We start from the raw sequence: 21661 nt of genomic DNA, 5'->3' as shown, positions 1-21661 counted from the left end.
TAGTGTTAGCATTAGCTATCGGTCAGTACCGACCAACAGATATTTTCACTAGTCTTTTTGAGCAGCAAAAACACTTAACGAAATACGTTTTTAAATATCAAAATGATACAAAATGTTGTTTCCCTCTCTAACACACCATCTTTGGATGAGTGACACACACTAGCTTGTGCTGCATATTCACCAGATCACAGCCAACAGTTTCATTTTGCAGTCCAGCTTAATCATCAATTTAATGTTAATTGACTACAGCTGATAAAATCTTAAAATGAGAAGCCTGCCAAAAGCATTGATTTGTCTTTGATTTTATGGGAACAGTTGGGCACATGGACATCACAGTGATGGGACATTTCATATTTTAATGGGGGTCAATGTTGCAATGGGGAGCTTTGGATCAAAGAGATGCTACATTAAAGCATCAAAGCATAAAAACTTGTATCTGTAAAACTGTGTTTGGTGATAGCTACTGTATAAGAATTGAAAAGGACGTCCCTCTTAGGCTACACTTTTCAAATTTATTTACAGATTACAACTGATCATTATTGATTTTGAGACATGGAGCAAAAATATGATCTCAAATGTGAAATATGCTGTTTTTCCTTCTTTCTATCATTGTTAATTAAATTTCTTTGGATTTTGGACTGCTGCTCAGACAAAACAAGTAATTACAACAAGCAAACAAGTAAAGATGTCACCTTGGGATCTCAAATTTTTTGACATTCATAGATTAAACAATTTGTCAATTATTCATAAAACATGACACATTCTCTATTAACGCCTTGCCAAAGCTATTTGTGTGCATGTGTGTAGGAATGTACGTACATGGATAGGATGTGTATATGATGGCATGCTGTATGTCACTATTCCTTGTTGTACATGCTTGATGTTGTTAGTATAATTTCCTGTAGGTATTTATATTTTATATGAATTTCAGTTTGGTTACTGGCTGCTGTGGACAAACATCCAACACAGGTAATGTAGTGGACAGTGAAGATTTATCGTGTCTTGGTAGGAAACACTGACTTCAAAAAGATGCAGGGTAAGGAACAAAATAAGAGAGAAGAGTGAAGACCGACAAAAGGAATATATTAAAGAGGAAAAGTCAACATATAAACATATTGACAGATCAACAATGGCCTGATTTGACATAAACTAATCTGAATGAGGGAGAGAAAAGGGTAGAGGTGGAAAGCTGAGGGGAATGGTTCCTCAAGAAGCCTCTCCAGTGACAGGAACAACTAATGGACGTGCTTTTTCATTAAAGCAGCCTGTGTGTGTGATAGATGAATAGAGCACAAGCTCTGAGCTGAAACAAGGCCATTACATGCATGAGGGCATGCACCCAAAGGTACAGTATATGTATGTGTGTGTGTGTACCTGCTTCCATGTATTTTAAGCATGAGTAAGCACATTAATCTGATGCTACTGTATATTAATTGCACTGAGCTTAAAAATGTAAAAAAAAAAAAGAAGAAAACTGACTTCGTAAACAGTTTTAGAAATAAAAATAAAAAGTTGCTTTGAAGGTCAGTGTGTAGATGTGTCACTAATGCTGTCATACTTCGAAGATTCAATTCCCAACTGGGGCCAGTCACTAAAAATAAACAGCATGCACTCTAAGTACAGTACAGGATCATCACGTTGGATAAAAGCAAGAAAATGGTGCATGGTCTCTTTAAGGTCCAATGAAATAAAAGTGCCTTTTTGTTTTTTTTACAGTCAGTGACCTTCAGTTCCTGGGCTATCCATTATGTGCCAACTGCATGTCAAAAATACATCTATTTTTATATCAAAATTCTACCCTTTTTTCTTCTTGTAAAGGCTCAAAATGTTCAACGTCATCTTGTACATGTACTTGTGGAGGTGCAAATAAAAACTATTCAGTTCATAAAATGTGGGCATCATTTCAGGGAAACGCTACCAAATGATCCCATCATATAAAACTTGCACATCCTCATCTTGTCTGAGGCAATCAGCATCAAGCCCACTGGTTCCTACTAAAGATGTAAATATTTAAAAAACAGCTCACAAATATATGGTTTCATTTTTTAAAAAGGCTCAGTCATTTCCTAGTTTTGTTCTTACAAAGTGCACTTGTAAGGGACCATTTTCAGGGATGGATTGATCCACATTTGGTGCTCTAGTTAGTATTTCTGACAGCAGGACGGTGTGTGGGGGATAGAATAAAAATAAACAACAGTGTGTGTGTTCATGGTAATGAAGGAACATGTCACCCAGTGCAAAAGTGTGGCTCACTGATGTGTTGATGTCAGTTAAAGAAGCTTCACATTCCAAAAGCCCTATCCAAGACTTAGGGTAGTTCTCTTATCTGGTTTCCGTCCAGAAAATGTTGAATTGGTGGATTTCTTTGTTCCAGACCACAAAGCTGTTATTTGCAAAGCTCTTTTACCTCCGTCTCACTGAAAACTTCACCCTGCAAATACGGCCTCTCATTTTTACCACTGACTCTGCAGACAAATTTAATGAGGCCTTTTCTTATCTGTCTATTCCCATTCCAACTAATCTTCCATAAAACCATGATGAATACTTATCTGCAATTAACAGTCACTGCCCCTCTGTCCTTGATCATTTTGTCCCTTTTAAAAACAGAAAGCAAAAATCAAATGCCTTCACTTGGGTAGATGACCACACTTTGTTGATTATTAACAGTTCTTTGACTATGGGTAGTTTTATTAATTGATTTAAACATGCCATTAGTCAACCACTATTAAAGAAACCTTGTCCAGAACCCCTTTAACTTAGCTAATCAAAGTTATTGTTTGTATCAAAAGTGCTTGAGAAAATCATTTGAACACAATTAATTTCTTTTATGAATAATAATAACATTTCTAATTGTTTTCAGTCAGGTTTTAGAGATTGCCATAGTATGGAGACAGCCCTTGTTAAGGTTGCCAGTGACTTTCTTCTGGTAGCTGTCAGAGGTGATTGATTAGAAACTTGGGTGAGTCTTTGGGGTACTTTTCTTCTGCAGTTTCGTTTAAATTTGCTGTTCCCCATTGCTTCATTCTTACACCACTGTTATTTTCAATAAACACCACATACTCCCTCTTAGTCAGGTAATACAGAACCTTGATATTCTCTCTACTGTTACATGGTTGATAAGCAGCTATATGCAGCTATATGTACTTGCTTGCATAACTGATATTTAATCTTGGATGTCTCAAAACGTCCTAAAATGTAATGATAATAAATGAGAAGTCATTGTATTTCGATCCGAAAGATGCACCAACCCTTTTAACAGGAAGTTAGGTTGCTTGAAAAAATATGAAGGCGATTGCATGTATTATTTGGTAATATATGCAGGGGGATGCATTATATAAACATTGTACAACATTTAATACATTAATGGGAAACCCAACACACTGTTCTCCAGATGTTGCCTTGAAGTGCGTTCAAATGTGCCATTCTGCTTGCATATTTTGGCTTGGTATATGGCCCAAACGATGACCACAATTATGAGGAAATGCCAATTCTGCCAATGGTCCATTTTGGATAGCTATCCCAGAAGAAAAACTTTCTCCACCTGCAAACGCCACGAGATTCCTGACCAATGAACGGAGTGACAGCTACCACATGGCTTTTGTGGATACAATTTGGTTGGCTTGAAATTTTGCTGTGTGAAACCAAACCGAACCAAAGGGAAAATGCAACAAAGTAGCAATTCATCCACTGTGAAACTATAGGTGTGAAAACATCCTAAGTCTCACAATGAACAAATTCATCTGTTAAGTTCCAATTGTACCTACAGTATCAAGTAAAGAAGGCTGTCCAATCATGATTTATTCAGCTTTATAACACACTATAATGTAGCTGTACACAAATATGAGGACATTTTAAGTGTTTAATGTGCAGTATTAGTCAACCATTATCACTTCTCTTATGAAGACATATTTAAATTATTACAACTGTATTTTACTATATTGTCATTCATTATCTGTTTATACAGCAGCCTCCACACATCAGTGCCCACAGGACGAGTTATATTTGTTGACTAATACATTAAAGAAACACTTATATCTGCTTACAACTACATCATAGTGCATCATAAACCGTTTATTAAATGTTTACATACCGCTTATAAATATAAATAGGGGGGTTAATGAAGTATTACCGAAAAAGGGTTTTGTGACAATCTATTGTCATAATGCAAACTCCCTATGTCATAATTCATTTACATAAAATTCTCTCTCTTTCTCTCTCTTTTGCATTTTAGTCACACTGTCACAATATCCCAGAGTGTTATAATATATATTAAATTTGCATACAAACTCCCTTGACCATGCATTTGCATAAAACATCATGTGTGTCCACACATTAGCATAAAACCATACATCTGCATTAAACTGCCTGCTTAATCAAGACTATATATCACCATATACTATATTTGCATGAAGCTAATGACACTTGCATGAGACTTCACGATATTAAAGGTTACATGAAATTCCTGTTGTCACCACACATTTGCATTTACATAATCAATTTGCAACTGTATTGTGACAAAGGACATTTTATGCAAATTTATGGTGACAAAGAGAGTTTTCTGACAAAGGGTGTTTTATACAAACATTGTGCCAATGTATGGAAACATAGGGATTTTCATGCAAATGTGTGGCGACAGGCATTTGATTTGACAGAAACCGCTATTCACAACAACTATATTAACTATTAATACAACTGACTGTGATATGGATACTGATGCTTTTACTTGAGTTTGAGAATTTAGAATTTCTTCCACCAGTGCAAAGCACAGCTCTGCTAACACTGTAAATGTCAGCTTAAATACAGTCAATAAGTTGTTGTTATCTTAATATCAGAATAGGAAGCGTGCAATGCTTCTTATTCATGTCAAGATTTTAAGTGTACTTCTGAAAACCCACTGACAACCTCACTAAAAGCTCACAGACGTTTCTGCAGAGTAAAAGCTCAAACAATCTGACCTTTGAGTGCAATGGAGAGGTGTTCAAAATTAAGTGGTTCAAGTGGGGTTTTGGTAGCATTTCTGACATGACTTGGTGCTCGGGCTTTTAGCAAAATTTGCACAAAATCAGCCTTAGTCACACCATAAGAGACTGATCAAGTTTGAGGTTGAGTGCTGAAGGGAAACTGTAATATAAAGTAGAGTGGACGTCCTTGTCATTAATAGAATGACTTATGCTGTTGCAGTCACAGAGGTTTAGTGAGGAGTCAGACCTGAGGGCAGTGGTGTAGTGGTGAATGGCCTCTTGGTGTCGACCGCTGTCTTTCAGGAAGTTGGCGTAGTTGTAGTGGACTTTGGCATTGTGAGGCAGAGTCTGGATACCAGAGCTGAAACAAGGAAAAAGAGGAGGGAGAGGAGGAGGAGGCATGAGGTCAGTTTGACACACACACTCTAAAATTATTTAAATATGTTTGGAGTAGCTGAGCTTTAACAAGATAGAACCTGCATCACAGGCTTCCTGTGATGATTTTCTTGTTTTTTATAGTGTCTCATAGTATTCAGCACTAACTGCAGCACTTAAGGAGTTGTGGGTACTTGAAAAATGTAGCTAAAGAGGTTGCAAAACAACCACAAGCAACATTACATAATCAACTGAGAACCTGTACTTCTGATGCATGATGATGTTTCTGTGCTGCTTCTGATTCCAATGGTGTGTTTTTCTTCTTTTATTAATGGATGAATTTGTGAAGAACAAGTAGAAGCATACCATGAAAACAGAAGTAGGTACCACAATGTCAAGGTGTATTTAAAAAATCTGTCTCTACCAGCCAAGTGTGAAACATTTTTTTGCAATATTTAAGCTTTTTTGAAAAAACAAATGACATTTCCACTCAGATTTGAATGCGCTAATTGAACCAGCGCATGAAAACAGGTGAAAACGTATCTTGTGTTTCACTCCAATTTACTGATCAAATTCCAAGTTATATCATAAAATGTTACATAATTTAGGCTAGCACTATGCTTTGGAAGTTTGTTTTGAGCCACAAGTGGCATTAGAGATTTTAGTAGCTTTAATATGCATGTAGCTGCACTGACTGTGTGATGATTTCATAGGGAAATGTGTAGCGTAATGAATGATTTGGTGTGTGTGCCTATGTTAATGTTTATGGATATTGACACACACACACACACACACACACACATACCGGAAGAGGGCCTCCCTAGAGAGCCAGACGTGATTCTGCTGGACGGTCTTCCAGGAGAAGAGCAGGAGCAGCAGCAGCATGGAGACACTGAGGACTGTGGTGCCCCACCGGCCCACCACTGAACACAGCCGACCCAGGCCATGAGCCACCAGGATACAGTAACCCATACTGCAGGAGAAGAGGGGCAGGGGGGGAATGGATGTGAGGGAGAGGAGAGGAAAAATGGGAGGAAGGAGGGAGAAAACGTTAAGATGTTATTCATGTTCTGTGAGCTGCTCCTGATTTATTTCTGCCGTCATTTTTATCACTCAACACACTTTTCTTCAATCCTGCGTGACATAACTTTGTGACCTTTGCTGAAGTCAACCTAAATCACCTAAATCACTTCAGGTCCCAAGAGTGTTCATATTTTCTCCGTGGATGGCTGCTGTGGCTTCCCATAAAAACACATCATCTCAACCACTTTCCCCAAATCCTCTGACCTGGACCACATGGTACAAAAGTTGAGTGTAAACGTCCTCCGTGTTTGCCAGCTTTGTCATACACACACAGTCTGTACTGATGTGTGTGTGTGTGTGTGTGTGACAGCTTAAGGCAAGCAGGATTTTTGTTCATTCCTTCCACACTGCACAGTTTCCATCCAAGTGCAAATACAGTGTGCCTCGAAGAGACAACACGAACAAATAAAAGGGAAGAAAAGACTTGGAGAGATACAGAGACAATATCAAGAAAGGCTTAGACTTGCATGACTTGCATGAAATGGTGATAAGGCCAAAAAATATGAGCAGAGTTTAGAGGAGGGCACAATCCGATGAGAGAACGACACAGTCATGAGAAGGGAGACAGACAGGAGAGTGGAAAAAGAAGAGAGGGATCTGAGTTTAGAAGAAGAGTGTGACACAGTGAATGAGAAAGGAGTAAAACCAGGAGAGAAGTCACTACTTGAAGTGGCTTCTGTTAGATGTGGCTAGTAAAACGGGTATATTATATATATCCTTTGTTGGCAAAGGCAATGTTAATGTTGCCTACAAGAGCATAGAAAAACTGTGAAGACCAAGAAAGACTTCCTTGTATGTGTATATGACATGGGTCTACTCAACAGCGTTGGACCCATTGCGGTTGTGAGCCATGCTCAACACAGATTGGTAGGATGATTGTAAAGGACTAGCTAACACATGTTCATCCACTCAGACAGAACTGGATGCTGTGTTCCAAGATGACACTCCATTCATTCTTATGAAAGTTGCTCACTGGAAGCTTAGATCAAATATCGTTCTATGCTCGCCACTTTTGTGGTTTTGGGTCCATAGAGCACGAGAACTAGAGTCTGGTTTGTTTCTCTTTATTCCCTCAAGTGTCAGGACTGTCAAGACAATCTGCAATCAGTCCATGTTGTGAATTTTCATGTCAATGTTCATCAAAGTTGAACTAATTTGACAGAGCCCCAGGACAAAGACAGAGGCATGTTTGTGTCCAGATGTCAAGCCAGTCTCTTGAAATATTTCTGATGTTCTATCAAATAAATTGAGGTTAACCTGCTCCATTTATACTGTATGTGGGTAGGATTGAATAAAATAAGAAAAATGTCAGCCAGGTAGTGGTAAAATGTTATGATGGAAAGAAAATCACCTACTCAAAAGAATCTGTCAGAAAAGGAACAAACATTATCTTTGGGGAGGAAAATGAATTCAAGTGGTGAGGAATTGTTGCTATGATTGTATGTCAGCTACTGTCACCAGTATTTTCTAATTATTACAGCGGAAACAAATGGTCAGTCAGATAAGGTGAGTGTGCTATAATTTATTTGAAAACCTGTTTCTGTTTCTTGTTTGGCACATATAAGGACAAAGACAAAAACCACCTCATGTGAGGATGAAAACATTTTATGATACCAAGGATGTCCCGCCCTGCTCTCTACGTTGTGTTTTTCATTGTTTCATGTCATTCATTCATCGTTTCCTGTTTTATTTTGAAATACTCAACTCCCTATCTCGTTTGAAATTTACTTCCTGCCCTCATGTGTTTCCAGCCTGATTAGTTTCACCTGTCCCGCATTATCCTTCCCTCTCTTGTGCATTTAGTCTGTGTTCCCCTCTCTCTGTGCCAGTTTGTCTTTGTACTCAGTGTGAAGCAGTCCAGCTTTTTCCTTGTGTCTAGTTCCTCTGGTGTTTTTTGATCTCTGCTTTGCATTACCTTGGACTTTGCCTTTGTCATCCCCTTGTTGGATTTATTTGCCTGATCTTCTGACTGACTTCCTGTGTACTGAACCTTTGCAAGTAAAGACTGTTTTTGATCAAGATTTCTGTCTCTGAGTTGTGTAATTGAGTCCTCTTGCCAGTTATTTCACCAGTTGTTACAGGAATTAGAATTGCTGAATTTCAATTTCTGTGATACTTTAGAATGCATATAAAAGCACCTGGATGTAAACAACAGAGTGAGGGAAAAAAACACCGACAAAGCTGACAGCAAATAACCATGAAAATGCAGAAAAACACAGAGTCAATAGAAAAGAGCAGCTACTTATACCTTCCAGCCCTCTTTCCCTCTCTGTTTCCACTCTTTCACCACATCCATCCCTTTGTATCCCTATCCACCCCTAAATTGGCATGTAGACATTAACCAGCTTGGACACCTCCCTCCCTCCCTCTTTTCTTCACTGTGTGTCCTGTCAGCTGTGTCAGACAAACAGTGTGCTCAGCCATCAGTCATTCCCAGGCTGTGCTCTGCTAATGTTTGCTATCCAGATATCAGTATGGCAGGCTCGTGACTGGTTAGAGACATTTCATTAAAGCCCCTGTGTGTAGAATTTTTATGTGATTACAGCATCTTACAAATTATTCTGATGACATGACCTTCATCTTGTAGAAAAATGAGACGATCTTGGTGGAAAATGGTGCGGTCTACAAGTTACTTCAGATCAGTTGTTAGTCAGTAGTATCATAAATTGCCACTAGGGGTCGCCAGAGTCAGAAATTTCAAATTGTCCACACAGCAGCTTACAAAAATTAGTCTCAGGAAGGCCTCAGTATGATTCAATGAAATGATCTAGCTGTATGAAGTATGTTGAGGTCTTAAATCTAACTCAAGTACATGGGGTATACTCTAAATACTTACTCCATCCAATACTTAAATATTTCCCCTTCATCCTAGGATCCCTCCAAAGTCATTCTCAGCCAATACTTTATTCAGTCATTTATTAATCAACAATCAAATGTCTGTTAAAGGCAACCATCATTTAAACAATGTCTTACTCCATAATATGAATCTATCTTTTGAATATCAACCACTCACTTCATGTAGGCTTGAAAGATGGCACTGACAAGTTTGTAAATTGCCTAAAAATGTTCCTAAGACTCATACTGTAAATTCCCAAATATTGGCTGGGTCCTATATTAACCTCAACTGCAGGCCTTTATTTGTAGTCGGCTTATTTGTAATTTCTTCTGTTTTGCGCTTGTGTCTGAACCACCTCTGGTTCGGACCAATCAGCGTCGCGAATTCAGCTGCCTTGCATGGTAAGACAGTGATAGACAGATGGTTCACCCAATCACCTGCCAAGTATTTTTGTGTGTGTAGCTTGTGTGACAGTAAAACCTCACAGCGTGTGAATCAACATTGCAGAAAATGAGATTATCATACACTAATTGTCTTATGAAAAACACCCTAAGCAGCTCATAGACAAGTGCCCCCCCCCCTACATACATCACCATGCTACACACACACACACATACACATACACACACAGGCATGCACACTCACGTTCGCATGCACACATGAGGAGTAAGACAAGAGGGTCTGGTTGAAGACGTGGGAAGTGAGTTGATTGAACATTTGTATTGTGAATCACTGACTACATTTACATGCACAAAATATTCGCTTTCCCTTATTCCAGAAAAGACAATATTCTTACTAAGCTGTTTACATGGCTAATGAAAATGAATATTCCACTAATATTACCATTTACATGCAGAGGGTTTTCAGGGTTTCCCTCTGCTCCAGTGAGAAGGGGAATCACAAGATCTCTGCAGGCAGTGAGGTATACCAGCCAGGTGAAAAACATTAGTGAGCTGCTGCCTGATATTTGACTGATATGAATGATATTATACATTTATAGTTACAGGCACATCTAGTACCTAGGGTGTCCCATGATGTTTACTACACTGCTGAGCGTTTTTGGTGCATCACGCCGAGTTGTCACTGTCAGTCCATGGCTGCATGTCAGGATAATAACCAATCCCCTCCATCCCCGTCGTGGAGAAGGCGCGCTCTGTTTTTCCAGTTCACCCTGAACAGCTCTCTACTCTCCTCTCATTCCTCTGCTCTGTCTGCCTTCCTGCTCCGGCATATTCAGTCATTTTTTTCTGTGCAGGGGTGCGTTACACAACCAGCCCGTCATGCATCTCTATCCCAGCCTTGCAAACTGTTGACTAGCTGGTTTGTTTACAAGGCAAAGAGCTGATCGTAAACAGGCAAGAGGCCGCGTGTTACAAACTGCTGTAAAAACCCCAACTGAGACACATATTCTGAATGCGCTGTATACATGTCCAGAGAATGCTCCTAAAACCTGAATAATATCGGCATACCCCACATGTCTTAATTGGAAAATGCTACATTTGGAATAAGGCCTAATTTGGAATACCAAACGGAATATGCTGTTTACATGACCCGTATCAAATTTGGAATATTGTCATATTCGGAATAATAGTGGAATATGTATTTGAGTATCCCTGCTTTAGCAGCTGATTACATCCAAATTTATTCCTTTTTGAAATCAATAACCGTAAGTTGATGATTGGACAGAGAAAGTCCTAAGAATTACAAGGACTTCATATTTTAGCATTACACTGTTTTCAGAGGGGAATTGTATTGACACAGAAATGTAGAAGCAATTCTCTAAAATCTGATATCACTGAAAGGGGATTCTGTCGATGTGGGTTAAATTCTGGTGCTTACAGTATTGAGCGAGTTATTAGAGTGAGAAGAAGGAGCGTAATTTTGGAGAAGAACTGCGTCAGCCAGGTGTAGGGGTTTAATATTGGAGTTGGGATAAGGTGAGGGTTCTGGTTGACTTCAGGCATGTACTGTAGATAAGTTACGGTTAAGGTGTTAGGCAATCAATGCAGCCAGCAGAGAAGAGTCTGCAGAAGGGATCATGTGTGAAGAAAACTGACAAACGCTGTATATGTGTGGTTGTATTATGGGAGTGGCTTATTCGACTGAGCAGCTTCTCTCCATTGAACCCAAACAGCAGTCAATTGTAAAGTCTGTTTTCTGCCTCCAGTGAAACATTTCCTCTGCTCTGAGTCGAGTTGTTTTTGCATTTAAAAGATTTACTTTACAGCAGAGACTTTCCTCTTTAATCCACTGTCTCGGGGCTGATGAGCCGCAGCAGTAATGATGCTGATTCTCATATGTCACCACGGAAAAACAATAGCAAAGTCAAGAGCCAATAACGCTCTTCTGTATACACATACCTAAGCTGCACTGTTATAATCTGCTGTCTTTTGTGCCAACTAATACATCAACTATACTGCTGTGTTGCTCTATGCTGTTTTTGAGTCGACCTTGTGGTTATGGGTCTGCAGGGGGTGTTATTAATGCCCCCGACTCACACCTCCCCCACCCCACAGAGCTTGTAAACCTGTCTGAATGGAAATCACTGCTAATCCTGCTGCTCTACTCTAAAGACAGCTCCACCGCTGTAAGAGAAACTCCCCTGTCTACATTTGGAGGGAGGAGATGAACAGAATGAATAGACAGAGGAAGAGAGGGAGGGAGTAGAGGACAGTTAGTGGATGGGATGAAAGGAAGCACAAGTGGGGCAGAGGAAGAAATATTCCTCTTCCATGTCCACTTCTTGTTTTCTGAAACACAACATCTTGTCAATGAGGTGGAGGATAGAGAGAGGGAGCTAGTACAAGGACTACATGATAAGAATCCCCCCTTGAATTTAGACTAAGACAGACCCAGTTCTGAAAATTCTAAATTAGCAGGAACAAAGTATTTTCAAGTTTGGTATTATTATCAGTACTTGAAGAAACCAGGGAGTGAGATTAATGGGGGGTGGTGGGATACACATTGCGAGTCGGGCGATGCTTGGTTTCAGCTTGTCTGTTTTCAACGTGGCTGCTGAGTCACAAACTTTCTCATATTACAGCTAAACAGTACACTAAAATATGCTTCTGAAAACATTTGAGGCGAGAAATAGGCAATGCAGTAACAGAATCTTGATCCATATTTGGCCAGTACTGCCTAGTTTTACTCCTCCTTGGTTCTGGTGCACAGCTTGACAACAGCTTAACAACAACGTTAGTCCCACCTGTGGCACCAGGTACATTTTACTCAAGTTTGATGACTTTATTACTTTTATTACTTTAATATTATTCTCGTCACTGTAACTGCAATGAAACCTTTGCAATTAAAAACCCTATAAGAATAATTTATCACAACATCTGTTCAATGAGCATAAGCTTGCAGAAAAGCGATATTTTCAACTGCTTTGTCTGCAGTCTGCCATCTACCTCTGGTATGTTTTAGCGGCTAACAGCAAATTTTTATGAAGAAGCTAAAACAAAAGTTGACACACTGGCTATATGTAGTCTTAACTGTTTAGCCTAATCAGCCACATATCATAAAATTGAGCAAATTCTTGTAAACTTGGCTACTGGCTGAGACGGCAGCCTCCCCTCCCAAAACAGCTCCTCCTCCCTCTACTAGCGGGACCTGCACCAGTGAATCACATCAGCAGCAGAGGGAGGAGGACAGAGGACAGGATGAAGGACTGATAGTGACTGACTGTTATGTTATATGTGGTTTTTAAACTTCAGTCATTGTAGAGTATAATAAGAGTGGTAGTATCAATGAAATCCTAGCGATAATCCATTCACTGATGGAGACTTAGATACAGTTTAAAGTTCCACAAAAAAAGCTAGTTAGTGGACCTTTATCAAATGAATCTGTCGGATCAAATATTATACTTTGATAGTTTTATATTATAATAAATTGAGAATTGCAGGCACATTCTTGCCATATTCACAAAGCATGGCATCCTGACAGTCAATGGAATGTATGAAATGAAACCATTGTATATTTACATATACTAATGTTTAAAATGCATCTCAGCTAATCAGGCCTCCTACAAGCTAACCATCTGGACGAACGGCTGCTTCCATGATGAAAGTATGCAGCCCTGGGTCCTCTCAGAGCTGAGAGGGAGTCGGGAGTCGGAGGAGAGCTGGCATTTGAACTGAGCTCAGGAGGCAGCAGAAGCATCTGCAGACAGTTACACTGCAATTAGCCATGCAGCAGGTTAAGTGAGTGCTGAGGGAGATCAAGTCAGGGGATTGCTCTGACCTCTACCCCCTGAAGGCATCTGCTCCCAGCTAAATCCTCCCACTTGGAGGGAGGATTCACTACATGTGCAGACCCCATGGGCAGTCTAAGCCCAAGCAAGGTCACCCACGGCCCCTGAGGATCCTGTGATTCATGGGGAACATTTACACACTTGACACATCACGAAGCCTAAAGGATTAATTTACAGTGGAACTCAGATAGAGAGAAAATCAAAGAAAAACTGAGAGATGGCAGCTTAGTCCGGAGTGGAAGACTAAGAGGAGGTGGAGACAGAAAGAAACAGATGCAGAAAATGAGATGAGGATGGAGGGATAAGGAGAAGAGGAGCAGTGACGAATGGGAGGAAAACAAAAATCTAAAAGCAACGGATGGAAAGTCAGAGTTAATGAGGGAGAGATGGAAAGAGACTGGCAGTGGAAGTCGGGGAAGGAGAGGGAATGATGGACAGATCTATTGAAGAGAAAAGGAGAATAGAGAGCGACTGAGAGCAGGCAAACAAGGTAGAGACTCTTAGTAAGAGAGGCTCTTGACTTCAGAGTGAAGAGCAGTGCAGAGCAATACGGCTGTCTACGAGCATATAAGGACTCAGAGATGACCACGCACACACACACACACACACACACCAAAACACAAGTGCTCTCCGGAGCTGAGTTGAGGTAAGTGCTTGTCACCTCATTAAGTCTTTCAAATGATTAATATGCCAAATTACCAAGAACTTTAATATCATTAGTGACTGAGACGTCTTATACAACCGAGCCAGTGACATGCTGCAATTTCACTGTTTATATTTTATCGCTTTCTTTGTTTTCATTGAGTTTAAAGGAAATTTCCACTCACTATGGCAAAGTCTAGAGAGGCAAGAAACACGAGCAGTCAGAAGAGCAGACAGGTTGTAGTTCATTCATATTATCTAATCCTCTTTATTTGGAGGTCAAACTGAAAAGGAGCACACTTGAAATGTTGCTCATAATAATACCTGATTGCATAGGACAGCTGTATGCAGTAAGTACAGTAGGTCATGGTTGAGGCAGAAATTCAGTCTGTAAACTGTGATGGATCTTACAAAGGACAGTTTGGGTCCTAATTTTACCGTTCTCCTTCCTTTCTCTTCCAAAGAATTTGACAAATGTGGAGGTTCGTTTACAACATGTCCTACTGCTCGTGTTTTTTGACTTCTTCTTGTTGTTCTTGTCTTTTCTTTTTCTCATTAGATCTATGGGTCTAATAAATCGTCTGACAAAACCAGGGACAGACCTGTTTGTATCCTTACTACTACTCCTTGCACATGTAATGTGAAGTTTTAAAAATGGAATATGTTCAAAATAATCTGTATCCACACTTCATTCTGTCTCTCTACTGTAAACATCAACGGACCCAGACTGAACAGACTTGGTCCAATCAGTCCTCACCTCCTAAATTATATTCATAATCAGCTCCACCATCATCATCTTGATTGTAATCTGTGTCAGAATGTGTGATGCATGTCAGACTGATTGATGACTGCCTGGTGAATTGCAGAGACACATCATCAACTTATCAGAACCTTTTTCAACAACGATGCTTATAATGTCACACACGGTGTCAGAATGTTCACTACAAAGATCTTGCACACCAGAAAGTCTTATCGACAGGTGCTTTGGGACAGTCCGAAATATCATGTATAGGATATGCTTTAACTTGATAAGTACAGAGTTACTATTACTAATAGAAAGGATGGCCAAAGACAATAAAAACAAGACCCACAATGCAAAGCAAACTAAATAAATAAATAAAATGGTCATTTGGTCATTTCTTTGGGAGAAGTGACCTGGACACCCAAAGTTAAAGAACTACTCATACATCTTTTCTTGAACATCCAATCTTTTAAGAAATATACATCTGAATTAAAATTCTCTCTCAGATTATAACCCCACTCTCTGTCGAAGAGCATTTTCTGTATATTACCTAGTAGTAGATGATTTCTTGCTATATACATTATGTGTGTTGTGTTAAATTCTTCCAGATCCACAAACTTCAAGGTATATGACTTTAAAAACAGTGTGCTGGTGTGTTTGCTATATCCTTCATTGTTTACTACCCATATGGCTCTTTTTTGTAGTATGCATAATGGCTGGAGGGTGCTTTTGTAGGTGTTACCTCCACACAGTAACTCAGATACAGTAATACAAGAAAACAATAGAGTGAACAACTCTTTGAGATCCAGAATGTGTCTTTTCTTAGTATTGCACCGCTCCTTGCCAGCTTCACTCACACATATCTTATATTAGGTTTCCAGCAGATTTTGTGGTCTAATATCACACCTAGAAATGTATTTTCATATTCTCTTTCTATATTGATATTGACTATTATCATTTGTACTTGATTGTTTATTTTACAATTTCCAAACAACATAGTCTTTGTTGTGGTCAGATTTAATGACAATTTGTTTGTGTCAAACCACCCTTTTAATTCTATCATTTCTGTTGTGATCACCTCCAAAAGCTGCTGTAAATTCTCCTCAGAACAAAAAATATTTGCGTCGTCGGCAAATAATACAAATTTCAGTATTTTTGATACTCTACATAATGTATGTCATTTATATACAAAATGAATATATGATATAATACTGATCCCTGAGGTACTCCAAGTAATATGCATGCATGTTGATTTATGCTCACCTGTCTTTACAAATTGTTGCCTGCAGCTTCTCAACCAATTCAGCACAATCCCTCTGATACCGTACCTTTCCAATTTATTTAGAAATATATTGTGCTGAATGGTATCAAATGCTTTCTCCATAAAAACTCCCACTCCCACTACTGTTTTTCGTCTACACAATTAGTCATTTCTTCAAGTGATTCAATTAGTGCCAAAGATGCTGATCTGTTTGTTCTGATTCCAGACTGACTGTCAGTAAAGAGTTTTTGTAATATCTTGGAGAATTGGGAAAGTAAAGAAACAGGCCTGTAATTTGTAGAGTGGTGTCTATCCCCAGTTTTATATAATGGTATCACTTGTGCAATTTTTATTTTGCTTGGAAATTTACCAGTTTGGAGGGACACGTTACAGATATGAGTTAGAGGTTTTGCAATTACTTTGATGACTTTCTTGTCTATTGTAATTTCATTCCAGTCAGAATAATTTTTGTTCATTTGCTTACAATATCCATGATTTCTTTTTCTTCTATTGCTCTAAGAAAAACTGAACTCCCCTCTGTCCCCTCTTTGGTTGTTTCTGTATCATTGATTTTTTCTGCCAATTTTGGTCCCACACTTAAACAGAATTAATTAAAACCACTAACAACATCATCCATATTATTTATGGTCTTATCATTATTAATAAATTACTGTGGGTAACTTAAGTTTCTTGATCCATTTCTAATAATGCTGTTTAACATACTCCATGTTCCTTTGATGTTGTTGTTGTTATCTTCTATACTATAATATCTTCTATATTTTATTATAGTATTAATTCTTACATATCCTCATAATATTAGCCAAATTATTTTTATATTTTTTATATTTGTTTTCTGCCTCTATAGATCTATACTTTATGAATCCTCTCTATAGTATATTTTTCTTTTTGCAGACATTTTATAGTCCCTTTGTGATCTATAGACTGTCTGCATATTTTTGTCTTTTATTGTAATGTTTTATTGGACAATTTTTATCATACAATGATTTGAATATTTTTAGCAATGTTTCATAAATATTAAATGAAATGAAAGACTAGAATGAATAAAAATAGAAATATTTTTTGTTGTACAATGTATAGCCAGTGTGATCAGGGCCTAAGGAAGGACAGATAAAAGCACTCAAAGAACAAAAAACCCTCAGGTTTAGTTAAAAATGTGATTAATAAATCAAAACAATGTCAAAGAAACTATAGTTTCTCAATAAAATATACATACTTAGCCTTTCTGGGAGTAGAATACAGGTGCATACAAATATTCACATGCCCCCACACACACACACACTCACCTCGGCATGTAGAGAACCCTCTCAGCCACGACAAATCCCACCCTGAAGAAAAGGTTACTGGCAGGAATGAAAGGAAACACCAGGAACAACATTCCCACCAACACTTCCCTGCTCTCCTGTCTCTGCAGAGATAGAGAGAGAGGAAGAGAGAGAGAGAGAGAGAGAGAGAGAGAGAGAGAGAGAGAGAGAGAGACGGGGGGGGGGGGGCAAACAGAGATATGAGCATATTCACAGCAAACAAACTGATATTAAATTTTTCAATAAATTGAGTCAAAAGGCACCAAGTGTAACCGCTTCAAACAGCATGGCTGAGATCACATTCATTATGAATGGTAATATGTGCCATCCAGGCTTTGCCAACACACACACACACGCATGTTCAGCAGCCGTGACCAATCTGTCTTAAATATTAACAATCATCTGTGCAACAGAGAAGCTATTAAGGCGATCAAATTATCAAATTACAGTTAATTCCGTTTTCTATAGAGCCCATATCTGAGGCCATTCATATTTCATTATGCCCACAGCCTCTGCCTTCTCTCCTTCCATGTTATCCCACCATGACTGTGTTTATTTGAACAAACAGGCCTCTAATTGGCTGAGTCGGCAGCCCCCCCCTGCTGGGTTCAGTGGATTGGCTCATTAGCAGTAATGAGAGTGAGAGAAGTGTGAAGCGCTGATGAGCGTAGCTCCAATCAGAGTCTTGTTCTGCCATCAGCATCGGCAGCTACTGAGACCATCTCTGATTGGGACAGACCTATAGTGATATCATAACCAACAAACACACTGAAAAAACACTGAGCTACTGATGTGATCATTGACTGGTAATGACCTGAATATTATAAAGAACACACACACACTGCTGATATGACACTGATAATACTATAAACATTATGAACATCTAGAGATAAAGAGTATCTACTGATGCGATCATAGACTGTTAATGGACCTACAGTAATATCACAGACTTACTGATATAACAGCAGATTGCTAACAGCCTGAATTTTATCCACACAAACTGCAGTGCACTAATTATGAATGTGGATGAGGGAATTGTGTACTGAGAAAATCTATAGATGAACAAATATAAACTCACTTAGCCACACTACAGCTGGTTTCAAAATTCCCTTTGAGTTGTGTTTTGTTGTTTTAAGTCATGTGAGCAGGCTTTAAAGCATATCTATAGTCATACTAATAACAACATACATGATTTAGGGCTCTATTTTTGTGGTGGTGATGCAAACAGCACAAACAGCACCCTATTTTAGTGCTTTCCAGACCTAGACATTCCCTTTGCTCTGTTTGGGGTTAGCTGAGCTAGCAACTGACTGACTCCACTTACCTTCTTGAAGGTTTACATTGGCAGTTTACCAAAAAGTAGATGCCTTTGGCTGTCTCCATCTGTCAAGTGACTATCATCTTGCACATTGTAACGGTCACTTGATAGTATCCTCCATCAATTCCCTTAACCTAAAATGTTGACATGTTTGACGGCTCCACCCTACCTATTTTTGCATATTGTGATCCAATCACAGTGCAGGCAAAATAGAGATTATGAAAACCAGGTGTGAATGTAAAGGCTAGTGATATGATTGGATGCAGATTACATGTTAATGACAGGTAGATATGGGCTCTAAGTGATAAATACTTGATACATAGGATGACTGAAAATCAAAGGGCTTTTCTCATACTGGTAGTTTTATGAATCTTTTCTTGTCCTCAGGTCCCCTTTTGAAAAGACATCAATGAAACAATAAAGGAATAAAAAAGTACAGTATTCAGAGCTTAGTAGGAAGTCAATATTACTGATTTCCTACCATACCCTTGTATTGTAAAGGTAAATCTCCTTTCTCTGGAACTTACCTTGTTTTTCCTCATGTTGTCTGTTTTTAATATTAGTTCATTTCTGTTTTTCTATAGGATCCTCCTTTAATCCACTTGTTTTTTTGTTCATGATCTTCTCCTTTGTTCATCAGTTTGTTCTTCTGTTTATTTCATTTCTTTGATCTTCTCTTTGAATCCCAATTCACCAACCAGTTTCCATATGCATCTTATTAGTGTCTCTGTTCGATTAGATTCCCTGCATCCATTACGTTCTCACTTCATCTATTTGCACATCTTCTCCTCTATTTCCCTCTCCATCTGTTTTTCATTTTGTATTTTCACTCATCCATCTGTCATACATGTTACCCCGAACACTGCTGATCAAATTTTGATTAAACCAGGGGAACCATGCATGTCAGGAATGAGTCTCACCATTTTCATTATCAAACTAATTAGCTGCAATTATGGTTCAAAGCAAGATGACATATGTGTTGCTGATTGATGCAGTGGGAGGCTGCATTGTTTGTCGGGAGAGACTGTTCACTCATGCTTTACCAAGTAAACAGATGCCGGTGAGAAAGATCCTCTCCTGAAGCAGGAGAAGAAATGCTACAGTTTTTCTTCTATTCAGGAAATGCAAAATGAAGATAAGACACTGTGCTGGATTCAGTAATTAAAACGAGTACAGCCAATATCCGTTACCTAATTGATCATAAATTAGCTGAAAACATGTATTCAATAAGATGACAGCCAAGCAACTTAAAACAATTCCAAAATGTGTATGATCTAAGGACAGACTGCTGGAAGATGCTCTGCATAATTTAGCCAGTAGATATCTGGAATTAGGAATTAAAGTCATACTGTGTGCAGGGTTTGAAAAGTCCATACTTTGGTACTATCCAGTGACAGTGTCAGAAATGACTGTGATCAGTGTCATTTTTCAAATGATCAGAATCATTTGAAAAATGCTATAATCTAGAAATGGGCATGGATAAAATCCTCTATCACAGTAACTACATATCCTGATACCAATATATATTCTACAATAGTTAATTATCTGGGAAAATCCATTTATAAACTGTTAATAGATAAAATAACCACATGGGAAAGTCTGTTTTTCTCTTGTCTTTTATTGGGAGGCTCTTTGTGACATTTGATCAAATAAACTTACTTACTTACTTACTAATCCAATGGATTAAATACTTGACAAATCAAGGTACTTCACCACATCAATACAAAAATCTGATTTAAGTCCAATCATGCCATAAAACCATCCAGCACACTGACTGGCAACATTGCCTATAAGAGTCTGAAGAGTCAGAGATATTATGAGAATAGCTACCACAGTATAAACCAAAGTTTAAAGCTATAGGGAAATCTCATGGCAGCTGACAAATTTATAGTCTCATGGTCATATCACCCAACCTTACTTTAATCACATATAAATTCTCCACACATTAGGAAAGAGCTGAGACACAGCTGGCTGTCGTTATACTTCAACCCAATAAAATTATTCTACAGGGAGAATTTATTTTCAACCCCAAAGACAGAAATCCAACCAGAGGTGTTACTTCCAGAGGGAGGAGGGGCGTTTTCAACCTCACTGCCAATAGAATGACTGCCTGAAGACTTGAGAGGAGCTCATTCTAAGTTATTTCCAGACTTCTGTGAGTGGACCCAGCTGGACCAACCAGAGAAAGAAGACAGAAACTGAATGAAGACCTGCTGCCCACACCGGAGAGGCCAGCCAGAACCACAGATGGCCTGGCACACTCACAGACACACCACACACAGATACACAAACACACTTGTAAAAACTGACCACTGGCATTAAAATGCTCATACACAGCCCCAGATACACTGGCAACGGCTGCACAGAAATGGACACAGACATAAGATAGACACACATACATACACAACTAGAGCATTCTGTAGCCATACAATCCTTGACTACTATATGGAAGTCACTGCAAAAGGCATCTAGTGAACTTCTCCCTTGCCAGTTCCTAAACATTACGTGTGTGTGTGCGCGTGTGAGACCAAGCAAGTGAAAGACTTACTTCCTGCAGTGCACATTCTATGTGTTTTTTCCTCTGGGTGTTGTGGACCAAAATGGAGTTCGATTTAAAGCCCCACCCCACCCCTCTTTTAACACAGGAAGGAAGTTAAGATAGAAACCACCAAGGCTTTGGGCTCAACCGTGAGGTCTTTACCGCCGTGTCAATCACATGCTGAGGTCAAGGGAGAGGGCAGGAAGGGGCACACTGCAGCGCCAATTACTTCTAGAGGTCATAGTGGGGTCAGCCGTGTGCGCTTTGTACAGAGCAGAAGTGCAGTGAAAAAAGGTTACAAAGGTTGGGAAAACATATTCATACTGACAGCTG

At 39.0% G+C, this 21661-nt stretch overlaps 1 protein-coding gene across 2 annotated transcripts in view; it reads right to left on the bottom strand.

Annotated features, from left to right (window-relative positions):
* The window catches only part of tmtc1 (transmembrane O-mannosyltransferase targeting cadherins 1), a 152865-nt gene that overhangs the window by 24595 nt on the left and 106609 nt on the right, over nt 1-21661 (bottom strand). For both annotated transcript variants that reach the window (XM_044343776.1, XM_044343775.1), the window contains 3 exons: nt 17454-17575; nt 6142-6309; nt 5209-5322 (listed from right to left, as the gene is read on the bottom strand). In XM_044343776.1, coding sequence (XP_044199711.1) covers nt 5209-5322; nt 6142-6309; nt 17454-17575 — 404 coding nt within the window. The remainder of the gene's footprint in view (nt 1-5208; nt 5323-6141; nt 6310-17453; nt 17576-21661) is intronic.

Source organism: Thunnus albacares, chromosome 23 (assembly GCF_914725855.1).
Source record: "Thunnus albacares chromosome 23, fThuAlb1.1, whole genome shotgun sequence".
In the NCBI taxonomy this organism is placed as follows: Eukaryota; Metazoa; Chordata; class Actinopteri; order Scombriformes; family Scombridae; genus Thunnus; species Thunnus albacares.
This window is presented reverse-complemented; position numbering and strand designations above follow the sequence as displayed.